General features: G+C 35.4%; 1 protein-coding gene across 1 annotated transcript in view; it reads left to right on the forward strand.

The window, feature by feature from the left end:
* LOC114049459 (ryanodine receptor 2) overlaps window positions 1–17,306 on the forward strand; it is an 811,539-nt gene that overhangs the window by 213,784 nt on the left and 580,449 nt on the right. Inside the window, exon 2 of the mRNA XM_027870708.1 lies at window positions 1,856–1,975. Coding sequence (XP_027726509.1) covers window positions 1,856–1,975 — 120 coding nt within the window. The remainder of the gene's footprint in view (window positions 1–1,855; window positions 1,976–17,306) is intronic.

Raw genomic sequence — 17,306 nt, forward strand, 5'->3', positions numbered from 1 at the left:
TGTGTGTGTGTGTGTGTGTGTGTGTGTGTGTGTGTGTGTGTGTGTGTATGCATGTGTGTATCTGCACACATGAGTAAGGGAAGGGGGGGAGACTATATTTCCTAAGATACCGAGCTGTCATAGTTCATAACACTTGGCCATTGAGATTTTCAGCAAGCTGTTACATAAGTTGACCATTTAAAAATAATAATAATTTGGTAGGAATTAATGCTTTCCCAAAGGCAGATATTAAAGTGATTTGCAAGGAATGTGACTATGCCTGAGTCTGGAGCTGTTGAACCATTCTTTGATTGTTGCTGTTACCTAAATAATATAAAAATAAATAAGTAGAGGTGCCATTGCTTTTCATGCATAATATATTGATTCTTGGTAATAAAGAAGGATAATCATATTCTTTAGGTTAACCAGCCAGCATTGTGCTTTTTAAGGCTGGTCACATCTTACCACTTCTAGAAGCATGTGTTTGTTTTGCCCTTCTCATGTCTCTTAATTAAAACTAGTGATGAATGTGACATCTTGTGTCATCTAACCCTACAGGTTTTTCTTTTGAACCCTCAAGGTAAAATGCCATAATGAGAACATTTCCTAAATTTTCACCATTGATGGCACTGAGTAACACAATTATGTCATAGCTCTGGACCATAGAAATTTGAAAACCTGAGTTCTAGCCCCAAAACTACCACTTATTTGCATGTCCCCAAGGAAAGTCACTTGTCCTCTTCATGCTTCAGTTTCCTGTTTGGTAAAGTGGATATGGGTCTTGACTTCCTCATAGGGTTATTGTAGGGATGGGATAAGATAATGCACAAGTGCTTTGTAAAATCCTATACATGTGTAAGTGGTACTACCTGATGATGGTAACAAGAGGTTGTACAATATTTCTCCCCCACTGCTTTTGTTGTTCAGTCATCTTCAATTGTGTCTGACTCTTCTTGACCACATTTGGAGTTTTCTTAGCAAAGATACTGGAGCAGTTTGCGATTCCCTTCTTTAGCTCATTTTACAGATGAGGAAGCTGAGGCAAACAGGGTTAAGTGACTTGCCCAGGGCCACACAGCTAGTAAGTGTCTGAGGCCAGATTTTAACTCAGGAAGATTAATCTTCCTGATTTCTGGCCACACACTCTATCCATTATACCACCTCTACCATGCTTAATTAATCTTTGGAGAATCCATTATCTTGTAATGGCATAGAATAATTAAGGAATATATCCATTTAAATCTGCTAGGGAAGGTTACATACGTACTGAAGACACTATTCCACTTGATCTGGTTTTTTTTTTTTGTTTGTTTGTTTGTTTTTTGGCTAGGCAATGGGGTTAAGTGACTTGGCCAGAGTCACACAGCTGGTGAGTGTTATGTGTCTGAGGCTGGATTTGAACTCAGGTCCTCCTGACTCCAGGGCCAGTGCACTATCCACTGCGCCACCTAACTGCTGTTAGGTTTTTTTGAATACTAGATTTACAATGATGCATCTGCCCACCCATAGAATCTATTCTATTGTGATGGCATTTGATGTTAAGGAGATATGTGACATAATTTCTTGGTAATGTTGTTGTTGTTTTAATAATGTTTAAAAAGTCCTAGTCTGTGGTGTTATTTGCTCAGTTTTCTCCTGGGAAGAAGAGGATATCATGTGGGAAAAAGACGAATGCTTTAGCATGGCAAATTCTACATCAAGTTAGCTTTCTTACAATAAATTAATAAATCCCTGGGAACTGCTTCTGTTTTTGTTCTTGCTGTTGCTTTTAACTTAGATTTTTAAAATGCATCTGAGTTGTATCCTTCCAGATCTGATCTAGAATGCACAGTCATGTTCAACCTAACATTTGCCACTTACTTCTTCCTTTTGGCAGGATGACGAAGTGGTTTTGCAATGTACTGCGACCATCCACAAAGAACAGCAGAAATTATGTTTGGCAGCTGAAGGATTTGGCAACAGGCTATGTTTCTTGGAGTCCACTTCCAATTCCAAGGTGGGCAGAATGAATTTGTCTTAATTCGAATAATGAAGTTTACTGACTCTGGTAATGTTTTCTGTCATTTACCAACTTTCTCCCTCTCAGACCTCACAAAGCACTTGTTTTGCAGTCCTCTCATATGTTTATTGTGTAATACTGTGCATTAAGGTTATTTGTGTTAGTCTGTTTTTCTCCTTTTAGACTTACATAAGCTCCATAACAGCAAGGAACAATGCCTTCCTTTGTGCATCACCCAGGGTTCTTCTGTGCAATTAGTTACACTAAATTCTAGTGAATTAATTATCAGCACAATTCATTCCCTATAGAAATAGCAAATGAAATTGACCAAGAGAAAAAAAAATAATCAGTTTCTCTAAGAGCATGCTAGGTGAAATAGTATGCAGTAATTTGAATAATAATAAAAACTTAGTTTTAGCATTTTAATGCTTTGTTGTTAAACTATATAACAAGATTTAAGCATAGATAGTTTTAAGGAGAGTTACATTCTTCTTTGAACATGAAAATATAGAGCTTTTTTATAAATGCACATAGGATCCTAGATCAATTGTCTAAAAGAACCTTAAAAGTCATCTACTTCATCTTCTCATTTTATAGATGAGGAAACTGAGACGTTGGGAGAGTAAGTAATTTTTCCGAGGTCACATACATAGTAAGCATCTGAAGTGGAATTCAAACTCAGGTCCTCTGATTTTAGAGCTAATGTCGTTTTTGCTATACCAAGATATCATTTTTCTTCTATTTTTCCCACTTTTTATTTTGTAATTATCAAGCATGGAGGCATTTGACCCTTTCTATTTCTCAGGAAGCAACATTTATTAATTTTTTGACAGTCATAAGACTTCTTTACCACATGGTTTTTTTTTTTAGCATATGGTCATATGATAAAAATTTTAGGTAGCCTAGAGATCAATTGTATAGATAAATTGTCAGTGGCCTAAACAATGAAGTAAGACTAGGTATCACATTTTAAATTGGCCAACTATGACTCATTCCTAGTCTCTAAGCCCACATTTCCAGTGGGTGATGATGCCCCAGTTACTGGCAATTTATAGCTTTATTTATGATTATCTTGTCATTTTTTATGCTAAAAAAAACTACATCTTGACAAAGCTTTGGACATCAGTTATCAAGAACAGAATACAAAAGCAATAACTGCAACAGCACAGATCCAGCTTATCCTGATTCCTTAATAATAAAAATAACCTAAGAACCCATGAGTAAGTTATGAGAACAACCAAATAGCAGTTAAAGATAACGTGGTTATAGGGGATAGAGCACTAGACTAGGAGTCAGGAGGCCTGGATTCTGGTTCTGTTTCTGCCTCTAACTAGCTTGGGTAAGCCTAGATTTCCTTATTTGCAAATTTGAGAGTTGGGATTAAATAATGTTTCCAAGGTCCCTTCATGCTCCAATAAATAAATGTTCCATTACTCTTTGTTATTTGGCAATGGTAAAAAAAAAAAGTGGGGGGGGGGGAGCGGGTATTTTAGTTCATTACAACATTGAAATGAAACAACGTCAAGGTGATGACTCATATATATACAATATATAAACTTGAGTGCCAATATTCTCTCACAGATACTTTGGCATTGGACTGCCCTTGGTAGAAAATTGAGTTACCTAATTTTTTTGTACTTGGCTTATCCTGCATTTGTTATATAGATAGGAAGAGAAGAATGATTGTTGGCAATAAATGCTCAGCTACTGAGTGCTTTGAATATCTATCTATCTATCTATCTATCTATCTATCTATCTAGATAGATAGATATATTTTATATACTTTTCTGGAAATCATCCAAGAAACATTTTAAGTTTCAGAATCTTTTAATCTAATATATAACTTGCTTTTCCAGGATAACCATGTTCCATGGCTTTAGGATATTTATTAAAACTGATCTAGACCTTCTGTCTATGGGAGAATTGTTTAAATTTCTGCATAGAGTTGCCTGAAGAAAATGCATGCATTTTAATTTAAGGATATTTTGTCAGTCTGAAAATCTATAGATTTCTATTTAGTATGTATTCTATTTATTTCAATTATGATAAAGAAATTGACCTTTTGGCTTTTAGAAGAAGTGCTAAACTGAAAATTATTCCCTTTGAATCAGAAATACCCTCTCTTGGTGTTAAAATTATAGAGGTTAGACCATAATTAAAATATTTATCTTGAATCCCAGATTTTGTTTTTGATCAATACTTTAAAAAATTAGAAAATGGTTCTGAAAATACTAGACATCCAGTCTTGGCTTTAACATATGTATTGTATACATAATCTATAATGTATATATGTATATGCACATACACACACACAGATCATTTGTTTCAGGGATACATTTTCAGCACACTGACGTATTTGCTCTTCTCTCTAAGAAGCCTTCTCTGATCACTTCCTCTCCCAGTTAGTAATAATTTTCCTCCCACTTGGATCTCACATAGCACTTTGTTTACTCTTCTTTCACACACCAATCACATACTAGTTTTATGTCTCTGTATGTGCTATTTGCTCTTATTACTCTATAAGTTCCATGCTTTATTTAAATGTCATCTTCCTCAGTGGTTAGCAGAGTTCTCTATACACAATCAGTACTTTAGAAAATTGTTCAATTGAATTAAACCAAATTTTTCCTTGACTATATTTCTTTTGTTCTCCAAAAGACATTTTTTTCCCCTTTTTACTATGTCTTCTCTATTGGACTATTTGCTCATTAGTTATCTGTTGCTTGTCATCAACAACAGTTTTGAATCTCTGAAAGCCTGGTGTGCAGAACTAAAGAAGTTTGTCTTTTTTTTTTCCCCATGGGCAATCTGAGAAGTGCATCATGTTCCATCCCTCAATTTATTTATTTATTTTTAAAATTTATTTATTTTTAGTTTTCAGCATTCACTTCCATAATTTTTTTTTTAGGCAGTTGGGGTTAAGTGACTTGCCCAGAGTCACACAGCTAGTGAATGTTATGTGTCTGAGGCCGCATTTGAACTCAGGTCCTCCTGACTCCAGGGCTGGTGTCTGTCCACTGAGCCACCTAGCTGCCTCTCCATATACTTTTGAGTTTTAAATTTTCTCCCCCTCCTTTCTATCCTTCCTCTCCACGATGGCATACAATCTGATACAGGCTGTACATATACATTCCTATTAGACATTTTCACATTAGTCATGTTTTAAAGAAGAACTAGAACCAAGAGGAGGAATTATAAGAAAGAAGAAACAAAACAGAAGAAAAAAAGAGCAAATAGTATGCTTCAATTTGCATTCAAACTCCATAGTTCTTTCTCTGGATGTGGATAACATTTTCCATCATGAGACTTTTGGAGATGTCTTAGATCCTTGCAATGCTGAAAAGAGCTAAGTTCTATCAAAGTTAGTCATTGCACAATGTGGCTGTTACTATGTACAATGTTCTCTTGGTTCTGCTCACTTCATTCAGCATCAGTCCATACAAGTCTTTCCAGGCTTTTCTGAAGTCTGCTTGCTCATCATTTCTTAGAACACAATAGTATTCCATTACGTTCATGTACCACAACTTCAGCCATTCCCCAATTTATGGGCATCCCCTCAATTTCCAATTCTTTGCCACTACAGAAAGGACTGCTATAAATATTTTTGTACATGTGGGTCCTTTTCCCATCTTTATGATCTCTTTGTGATACAGCCTTAGAAGTAGTATTGCTATGTTAAAAGGTATGCACAATTTTATAGCCCTTTGGGGATGAACTGAAGAAATTCCAGCTGTTTATTATAATACCACTGATTTTTAAAATCCCACTGACCCTGATAGAATGGTACCTAGCTATAGTGTCCTAAAAGCCCAGGAGATGGAGATGCTTATCCATTAAAACAGACCATTTCCACTTTAGTTTTGGTTCTGGGACAGGGGAACTACTGGTTTTCCTGTGCAGTTAGAATAAACCACAATTTCATATTGGAAATGTTTTCCCCCTGTTTTTCTTTGTAGAAATTTAGAGTCTATATCTCAGCAGCATGTTGGTGGGGTGTTTCTTGGTGTACTTGGTACTATCTTGAAGGAATGGGGATTTGCTTTTTATTGTAGACATGAAAATAAATTGAAAAGTTCTACCTGACTGATAACTAAATTGGTATAGTTATTAGGTTGGAGAAGGAAATGGTAAACCACTCTAGTATCTTTGCCAAGAAAACCCTAATAGGGTCATGAAGAGTTAGACATGACTGAAATAACTGAATAACAAATAGTTATTAGGTATTTAGGTAGCATGAAGACCTTTTCTATAGTAAGTAGTTTTAAATGATGCTACCTCTGTTTTAGGTAACGAAGAATATTATCTCAATATATCTGTTTATCAGTTTAAGAATTCTTTTGAACTAAATGAGAAAGTAGAATAGCTTTTTTGCCACCATTAACATTTTCATTCTTAAGGTGAACACAAGTAATAATTTGTCCTATTTGGTGTATGCTTTTTCAAGTAAGATTTTTATTCTTGTAAAATTGGCTCCTAGTGGACATAAACTGAGATAATATTTATAAAGCACTTTACAAACGTTAAAGTGATGCATTATTTCTAATATTATTACATAGAGGTAATATAGTGGAAAACATTTCTTTATGTTCATTAATCCCCTTTTCTTCACTTGTTCTTATGCTGTTTTTAGAAAATCCATTCTAAAGGGAGGGAACTGCTACTATTTCTAGCTACCCAATATAGGATATTTGAAATTATACTCCTAACTTTCATAGTTGCCAGTTTTCCTTTCTGTCAGAGGAATAGTAGAGTACCATTCTCCATCCTTTCTTTCTTTAAACTTTTCATTTCCTTAATAAATTATCTTTGGAGAAAAGGAAAAAAGATGCAAATAGATAGGGTAGTTTATTCCTTAAAGATGCATTTCCTCTTGGTGTCCAATTATAATCAATTAGGCATGTGATACAAAAGAATTGATCAGCCTGATTTTTATTAAATATTCATGTACATTTCCATAGATCTCAGAGAAGTATTTTAACCAACCCAAACTAACAAGGTGAGTTGTGAACTGATGAAAAAGGTGAGGTAGCATTTGATTAAGCTTTGAGCATTTAGACAATGCATGATGCAAAACTATTCTTTTGTGAAAGATTTTTGCACGGAGTTTAGTCTGAAGATTTCATTAGCTTCCAGCCTCTGTCCTTCTCATTTTTCAGATTCAGGAGAAGCTACTTTCTTCAACAGCAAGAAAATGCCATTACATAAAAGGATCCTACTTAAATGAAACTAGAGGCTCTTACCTGTCCACTGTAATATCGTCTACAAAGAGAGAGAATCTTGTTTTCAATTCCTTCACAAAAAAAAAAAAAATCATGGCTGCTCAATTTGCTTGCTGAGACTGATTCAAAAAGCCCAGTCTTTTATTCACTGTGTAGATTTATGCTTCTTGAACAGAGAAAGAAAAGTGAAAGGATTGAATTAGGTGATCTCTGAGATCCCTTCCAGTCTTGTATTCTATGACTCTAAGGCTGGTCTATAACTAACCTATGCAGACTGAAGCAGGAGACCTTAGTTTGTTGATCTGAAAAGGCTCTCAGATAGGAGAGTGAAGGCAGTAGGGAGAATGGGAAATTTTTAGTCAGTTCCCCTTTCTTTGGTGTCATTTCCCCAAATTTATTGGGAAATCATGATGGCACATTGTATAGTAATTTCTCTTGACATCATCTGAGGGTATTTATTATTCACTCATAAAAAATGTATTGTTGATTATTAATGATGTATAATCATTGATATGATCAGAATGAATTCTTCTCATTCAAGTGAACCGTTTTAGATAATAAAAATGTTGGTACAAAAGTAATTGCCGGTGGTTAGAAGAAATACCCATTTAAAAATGGAATATTGTGTATAACGAGTACATATTCAATTATAATTTGAAATTGGACAAACATTTATGAAGTACCTATTGTGTCCAAAGAACTGAACTAGGTATTGGTGGGAGATGTAAGGTTTATTTAAGTCACAGTGCTTTTTTCATGTCTTATAGTCCAATATGGTGTTAAAACATTTACAAATAATTATAATACATAGTAATATATGAGAAATAGAACAATAAAATTTTCTTTCATCTTTTAGCTCACTTGCAGCATGCCCCACCAATGTTTTGCAAATTTAAATATGCCTTAAAGAGGTCTTTAATAAGTGACTTTACCCCATAAAGCAATGTTGTTGCTCCTACATGGAAAATATAGTATGTAAATTAAAGAAAAATAGATATTGCAAATTAATATTTGGAACAATTTAGTTCAAAGGGGAGGAGAAAGAAAGGAGGCAGTGACAGAAAAAGAGCCTGAATTTTCAACATTTATCCTGGTGTTTGCTTAGGAGCACTTGTGCTATATTTATATAATTATTTTTTTCTTTTTCCTGTTATTCAAGAGAGAACGAGGCAATTGATGGTTATGGAGGAAAGGACATTAATTTTATTGTAATTCTTTGTGAATGTTCAATCTGTTTTACATAACTGAATCACAAGTAAAGAAAGCAGAATTCTGGTATACAGGGGTAGTTAAAAGGAAGCTCCAGATACTTAATACTTAAATACTTAAATGCATTCAGGCAAAAAAAACAGCAGTGCTGAATCATAATAAGAAAAAAGAATGACTATGAATAAGACAGTGAAATAATTTCCTGAAAATAACTTTTCTCTGGTGTTGGCATGATTATTTTAGCTGATGCCAAATATAAAGCAGAAATAAAATACAGGAGATGGCTATTGGAGAGAGTGTTGTATAACTGCTAATACCAGCTAGTGTGTTAGGCAGTGCAATCAGAGATGGGGAAATCAAGGAAAGATGCATAATTCAAAGTGAGAGGTGAAAATTAATTTCTTTTAAAAATATAAAAATATTAAATATTTTAGGAAGTATCTCAGTGGACTTTTCTCTGAGGAGCTAAAATTATTTTTGAAAATCATTAAAGGAATTCTAATAGTATATCTAGAATATAGAAGGTAAGAATTATATTATTAAAATTCTCAAATACACTTATCCTTCCCCAATCTTTCTGCTGATCTCTAATCTCACATCTCTAACTGCCTTTCAGACATTGAATTCAAACTCTAAATGGATGTCCAGGAGACATTTTAAACTCAGCATGTTCCAAACTGAACTCACTATCGTTCCCCCAAACCTCTCCATTGCCAACTTTCTTATAGCTTGCAACCTAAGTATAACCCTGACTCTTCACTATCTCACACTCCCATACCCAAGTTGTTGCCAAGACCTGTAGATCTCACCTTTGCAACTTCTCTCCATGATGTTCCTCCCATTCTCCCTCCAACCTTCTCTCCTCTGCTACTGCCAACTTTCTGGTGCGGGCAACCATCATCCCATGTTTGGACTACTGCAATAGCCTGCTGATGTGTCTGCTGCCTCTAGTTTCTTCCCACTCCAATCCATCCTCCATTCAACTGCCAAAGTGATTTTCCTAAAGCTCGGGTCCAACCTTGTCACCTCTCTACTCAATAAACTCCAATGGCTCCCTATTACCTCCAGGATCAAATACAAAATTCTTTGTTGCAAAGCCCTTCACAACCTAGCACTCCCTCACTCCTATTTTTCTTGTCTTCTTACACTTAACTCCCCACCATATACTCTTCCATCTGTTAACACTGGTCTCCATGCCATTCCATGAACAAGACACTCCATCTCTTGGATCCAGGCATTTTCTCTGACTGTCCCCTATGCCTGGAATGCTCTCCTTTATCATTTCTATTTGCTAACTTCTCTGGCTTCCAAGTTCCAACTAAAATCCTATCTTCTACAGGAAGCCTTTCCCAACCCTTCTTAATTCTTGTACCTTCCCTCTACTATTATTTTCTATGTATCCTATATCTAACTTATTTGTACATATTTGTTTATTTGTTGTTTCCTTTACTAGATTGGGGGCTTCTTGAAGGTAAGAGCTATCTTTTACCTCTTTTGTATCCCCAGTGCCTAGTGCAGTGCCTAGCACATAATAGGCATTTACTAAATGTTCATTGACTATTAGAAAAGGAAAAATGCTTAGTTTATAACATTTCAAGTTCTATAGTTTTGTGTATTGTACCTCTTAATGGGCAAAAATATGTATATGGTCACAATAAGTTTATGATTCTTGGCAGTCTAAGTCTTCTAAGTGCTTGCAGATAAGTAGATAATGTGACATGATTCCCTAATTGGCATGTTTAAATGAAAGAATTCCAGTTAGAGTCTGTGTTGGGGGGAAAAAGCTTTCTTCTTTGCCCTGGAGAGTTAGTTAATTCCAGGATGTCAATTTCAGCTATAACTATATATTTTTGGAAGTTATGCCAATTATCATACTTGTTAATTTTTTCTACTTTGACCAACAAAAGAAGGTATAGCCATCATCCTTCTGCTTCAAGCAGTTAATATTACATGCCAATAAATAATGCTTCCAGAATAAATATTCATATTTAATAAATATAATAGACTAATCTTATGTAAATGGATAGAGGATGTTTTTCAAAGGGGCCTTTATAGTCATGCTGAATTTAATATTTTAAATAAGAAATTATATTTTGTATGCTAATATATAATTCAAAGATTTTATTCCTTTATAGGCAATTTATTTTATATGTATACATGCACACACATACATATATACATATATATGTGTATGTATGATTGTAGGCAAACAATGAACAATAAGTCACACATTGGGATTCTGATCTCTTCAAATTACCTTAATCGGGATAATCAAACATTTTAATAAATTTATTATACTGAAATAAATTACATGTGATACCTCTCTTTAGGCAGCCTGGTGTCCCTCTGGTCCCCAGGGCTCATAATATTAGTGCTGGACTTGGTGTGGACACCTGATTGACTGTATCCCTATTGTAGTTCAGAACTCCCACACTCAAGTGATTCACCAGCATCAGCCTCCCAAGCAATAAGACTACAGGTGTGTGCCACAACACCAGGCAAAAAGACAGTATATAAACTGGTGCTAGAATATGAAGCCTAGACTGTAAATGACATAGGAATTCAGAGAAAGAAAAGATCATTTTGTACTAGACTAGTCAGGGAAAATTTCTGGATGAGTATCACCTCAGATGAGCCTTGAAAGTAATATGAAAGAGGAAAAATGGGAAGGGAAAGAAGAAGAACATTACTATGCTAATTGAGTGTGTTAAGAGTGGAGCTTGAGTTGAGTTTCAGAGGAAATGTATCGTAATTCATACTTAGTAAGCTTAGAATCTGCTGAAAGGGGGCAGTTATGATTGCTGGGTTGCCATCAGTGATCTTTGATGAACTATGGAGAATGGGAGAGGTGCCACAATATTAGAGAAGCAAATTGTTGTTTTCAAAAAACTGAAAAGGATGAAATCTTCACACAATAGGCTGATGACCTTGAGATGCTGACATTGAATTAAGAATATTTGGCAAATGTTTGGATATAAGAAGTTAAGGAGAAAAGAGTCAAAGATAACTTCCAGGTTTCAAACATAAGAGAATGGGTCAATAGCATTTTCACAGGCAGAAAAAGTGGTGTCAGAAGGAGAAACAGATCTAAGAGAAAAGATAATAAACAAGATTTTAGACATAATGAAGTCAAAATACTGGTGAGGAATCCAGATAAAAGTTTCCTGAAGGCCTTTGAACATGTGAGTCTGGAAGTCAGAAGAAAGGTTAACACTAGAGATATGGATTTGGGAGAAATTTTCATAGAAGTGATAGTTTAAGTTGGACCTGAGGACCAAGGGCCAGATATTTGGGAACTTTAAGATGCTTTATGAAATTTGTAAAGAAGACGAAAAGACAGGAAAGGAATCAGAGCAGGAGTGGTAGGAATTGGGCCAAAAAAGTATGGTGACCCTGAAGCTAAAGAAGTGAGTATACATTGAAAAATATTAAGATAGTCAGTTATGTTTAACAACAGCAAATAATTAAGGTATACATATATGGAGAAATAGGAGGATTCAAAAGGATACCTTGCTTAGTATAAGAACACAGAGGTAATTCATGATGGAATGAAGACATAACTACTCAATTCTTATTTTGCATATATTTTCCTTTACAAGAAGAACAATCTTTGTAACCAAAAGGACAGGATAACAACAACAACAACAACAACAACAAAAAGACTACTAGAGATTTTAAGCCTACTTGATCTTGATTAGCCAGGATAGAATACAGAGTAGTGAAAGAAATGACTGATGTGATTGCTGAGTTACTGTAAGTCATCTTTGAAAGATTATGGAGAATGAGTGAAGTACTACAAAATCTCTGGGTACCATATTTTAGATACGGCTATCAAAAGCTTAAGAGCAGCAGAGGATTTTGACTAGGATGATGAAAAGTCTTAAGATTATTTTATATTGAAGGAACATGGGATATTTAACATAAAAAGAGAGGGCTTGGGTGTGGGGACAGGATAATTGTCTTCAAGTATTTGTAGGCTGTGAATGAGAGACCAGACTTATTTTGCTTAGCTTAGAGAAGGAAGAACTAGGATTAATGCTGCTTATAGGCCATTTAACATTTAACAAAAGTTGGTTTACATGGCCACAGGATAGAATGGATGCTCAGTGAGGATGCAGCACTGGTTCAGGTAGACGTAGCCTTTTTTTCTTTGTAGACCCAGAAACAGGTATGGTCGGTGGGATGTATTGACTAGATGGTAGTAATACATCTGCCAAATTTGAGGGGCACTAATTCCTCATAGGATGACCTTTTTCATGTCAAGGATATGAAAGGCAGGGGTGGGGAACCTGTAGTTTCAAGGCCACATGTGACCCTCCAGGTCCTCAAGTGCAGCCCTTTGACTGAATCCAAACTTCACAGAACAAATACCTTTAATAAAAAGGATTTATTCAATAAAACTTGGACTCAGTCAAACGGCTGCACCCAAGAACCTAGTAGGCCACATGTGGCTTCGAGGCCACAGGTTCCCCACCCCTGTAAGGGACAAGGAAGCCATCAAAAACTTGAACCTTGTTTAGTCCTGTAGGCCAACCATGTCCTGGGGACCACTTTCTTGCCTTTTAGGAGGAAAAACCCAGACTATATTACAGGATAGAGAACTTGGTAGATATCATTCCTTCCACAAATAGGTAGAAGTAGAAGAGAATCAGATTTTGGCTCAATAGAAGGAAATGGAAAAGGCTGCCTTTGTAGGCCATGGATTTCAGCTCTTTGAAAGTTTTTAAGCTGGGTAACCACTTGACAGAGGAGGTATAGAGGGGATTCATGTTTAGACATGAGATATACTAGATGGTTTCAGAATACCTTCTAACTATGACATTCTGTGATTATGTGAGATAGGAAGTCAATAGAGGTAGAGGTATTGTTAAATAGTAGAAAAACACAACTGAGGTAGTATAAAATAAATTTCTGGTGGGTAAAATTAATTTGGTTTTATAATTTTTCCTATTAACTTTCATCAGCCCTGGAGAAGAAGCAAAGACAGTGACAGTTACCCAGAGATGTAGATTTGAAGATCAGGTTGGAAAGAAATCCTAGAAGAGTAACTATTAAAATGTTAAAGCAGCAGATTACAAGGTTATGACTTGGGTATAGATGTTGGGACAATATGTATGGTTAGGAGATATTAGTGATGCCAAATAAGGTCAAGATTAATGTGAGGGAGAAAATGGAAGAGTTAGAATGATATTAGGTTATGGTAAGAGCCCTCTGTAGTTTTTTCCCTCCTCTTCCTTTCCTTTCCCTTCCCACTCTCAGTCCCACACTGTCCTCTATTCTCAAATCCTTTGCCACTTGTCCTCTCAGGCTCATGCCTTGTCAAACCCCAACTCTCAATTATTCACCTCCTCGACTTCTACTCATGAGCTTTTGAATAAAGCTAGAAGTCACACAACTGTTGGTGGAGCTGTAAATTACAGATATATATTATATAATCCCAACTGGGCAATCGTTTTTACTCTTCCCTAATTGATTCTCTGTTCCAAACCTTCTCATCTGCCCTCAAGCCTCCCCCCCCCACCTCTCTCCGCACTCTTTCAGCTGAGGATCTTCCCACATACTTTACTGAGAAAATAAAGGCCATTTACTATGAGCTCCATCATACCTTTTATCTATATCTCAGAATCACTTGACATCACCCTCGTTTTCTCCTCCACTATGCAAGTTTCTAATAAAGAGGTTGTCTGGCCCCTCCTCACAAAAGCCAACCCTTTTATCCTTTATCCCATTCCTTTCCAACATTTCCAGCAAAACATTCCTGTAATCATCCCCCCTCTTTCTAAACTTTCCCTAATTACTTGTTCCTACCCTGTCACCTATAAACATAACCAAGTCTCCCTTATTCTTAAACAAACCTACATTAGGCTCTATTCCCTTGATCTATCATTCTATATTTTTCCTCTCTTTCTCCACTAAACTCCTTTAAAAACCTATCTCCCCTTCCTCTCGTGTCCCTCATGTCTCAACTATTTGCTAACTGGCTTCCAATGTTATCATCACACAATTAAAGCTTCTTTCTCCAAAGCTGCCACTGATCTCTTTTTTATTTAATATTTTATTTTTCCCCAATTGCATAGAAAAACTATTTTTGCCATTTATTTTTAAAATTTTTGAGTTACAAATTCTTTCCCTCTCTCCTGTGCCCCCTCATTGAGAAGGCAGGCAATCTGATATGTTATATATGTGCAGTCATGCAAAACATATTTCCATATTAGTCATGTTATGGAAAAACATATATTCCACAAAAAATAAATAAAGCAAAATGAATATGCTTTGATATGCATTCAGATTCCTTCAGTTCTTTCTCTGGAAATGGATAGCATTTTTCATCATAAGTCTTTCAGAATTGTCTTGGCTCATTGCATTGTTGAGAATAATAGAAGAATAATCACAATTGATCATATTGCTATTACTGTGTACAATGTTCTCCTGGTTCTGCTCATTTCACTTTGCATAATTCATGTAAGTCTTTCATCCTGCTCATTGTTTCTTATCACACAATAGTATTCAATCACAATCATATACCACAATTTGTTCAGCCATTCCTCAATTGATGAGTATCACCTCAATTTCCAATTCTTTACCACCACTAAAAGAGCTGCTATAAATATTTTGTACATATAAGTCCTTTTCCTTTTTGTTTTTTATCTCTTCGGGCTACAGACCTAGTACTGCTATTGCTGAGTCAAAGGATATTCATGGTTTTATAGACCTTTGGGTATGGTTTCAAATTGCTCTCCAGAATGATTGAATCAGTTCACAGCTCCACCAACAGTCCATTAATGTCTCAATTTTTCCATATCCTCTCCATGTTATTTTCTTTTTCTGTCTTATTAGACAATCTAATAGGCATGAGGTATTACCTCAGAATTGTTTTAATTTGCATTTCCCCATTCAATAGTGAGTTAGAGTAGTTTTTCATATGGCTATAGATAGCTTTGATTACTTCATCTGAAAACTGATCATATCTTTTGATTATTTATCAATTGGGGAATGGCTCTTATTTTTATAAATTTGACTCAGTTCTCTATATGTTTGAGAAATGAGGCCTTTATCAGAGAACTTGCTTCAAAAATTTTTTCACAGTTACTATTGCTAACTGTATTTCACTCCATTCTATCCCTCCACTCTGTTTATTCTGTTCTCTGTCTTCTTTTACCCTGTCCCTCCTCAAAAGTGTTTTGCATTTGATTTCCCCCTCCCCTAATCTACCCTCCCTTCTATTACATTATCCCCCCCCTCTTCTCTTATGCACTTCACTTCCTACTTATTTAGGATAAGATAGGATAAGATAGATTTCTACCTAACTGAGTATGTATGTTATTCCCTCTTTGAGCCAATTCCGTTGAAAGTAAGGTTGAACCACTCCCCCCACCCCATCTGCCCATCTGCTGTAAAAGCTCTTTCATGCCTAACTTCCCCTTTCCCTTTCTCCCAGTGCATCCCTTTTTTTTCACCCATTAATTTTATTTTTTAGATAATCATCCCATTATATTCAACTCACACTCATGCTCTCTGTCTATGTATACTCCTTCTAACTGCCCTAATAATGAGAAAGTTCTTAAGGGTTATAAGTATCATCCTCCCATGTAGGAATGTAAACAGTTTAACCTTATTGAATCTCTTCTGATTTCTCTTTCCTATTTACCTTTTTATGCTCCTCTTCAGTCTTGTATTTTAAAGTAAAAATTTCTAGTCAGCTCTGGTCTTTTCATTAGGAATGCTTGAAAGTCCTCCATTTCATTGAATATACATTTTCCCCATGAAGGATTATATCCAATTTTGCTGGATAGATAATTTTTTTTATTGTAATCCTAGCTCCAATCCAAGCCCTTCAACTCTTTAATACAGAAGTTAGTGAATCTTGTGTTATCCTGACTGTGGTTCCATGATATTTGAATTGTTTCTTTCTGACTATTTGCAATTATTTTCTCCTTGACCTGGTAATTCTGGAATTTGGCTATAATATTCCTGGGAGTTTTCATTTTGTTATTTCTTTCAGGATGTGATTGGTAGATTCTTTCAATTTCTATTTTAGCTTCTGGTTCTAGAATATCAGGCCAGTAAGTGACAGTCAAGACTTGAAGAATAATAATAGGTAGCATTTATATGGCCCTTTAAGGTTTGCAAAGCACTTTACCCATTATTTCATTTAATCCTCACAACAACCTTGTGAGGTGGGTGCTGTTATTATCCAAATCTTATAGATGAGGAAATTGAGGCTGAGAAAGGTAAAGGATTTATCTATGGTTGTACAACTAGCTACTGAGTCACGATTTGAACTGAGATCATTCTGATTCCAAGTCCAACACTATTTCACTATCATCCTCACCCAGATCATCTATTGACACCCTTGTATGCTCTTAGAATAGAAGTTACAAGAAATATAAAGCTAGGAAATAAAATGTAAGCATGCAATTCGGTGACAGAGTGAACCATTTTTTGTGGGAACAAAATTTGGTTAATGATTCTTGATGCTATGAATGAGCTAACAATTTTGGAAATGAAGTAACTAAGGATAATAAGAAAAATTTGAGAAGCTAAAATAAAGAATGAAAACATAAGGAACAAACAGTTGTGAATAGGGCATACAAGGAAAAATAGTAGTATGTATGCAGTCACTTGTAACGTGAGAATTTTTTAAAAAATGAAAATATGCAGAAGAAAAAGTGAAGGCAAGGTCTGATCTAGAAAAATAAGATAAAAATAAGAAGAAATAGCAGGGTTGGAAAAAAAAGAATCTTATGCATTGGAAGAACTGCGTGGAAATAATGGAGGCAGTCTGAATCCTAGAATTCACTTCAGGAGGAATAATAAATTCAGCATACCTTCAAAACTGTGAATACTGAAAAATGGTTTACTTCATGTAGCTAAATAATGACTCTCATAAAAGTAAAAAT

The sequence above is a fragment of the Vombatus ursinus genome, unplaced genomic scaffold (assembly GCF_900497805.2).
Source record: "Vombatus ursinus unplaced genomic scaffold, bare-nosed wombat genome assembly UNPS02014798.1, whole genome shotgun sequence".
Classification (NCBI taxonomy): Eukaryota; Metazoa; Chordata; class Mammalia; order Diprotodontia; family Vombatidae; genus Vombatus; species Vombatus ursinus.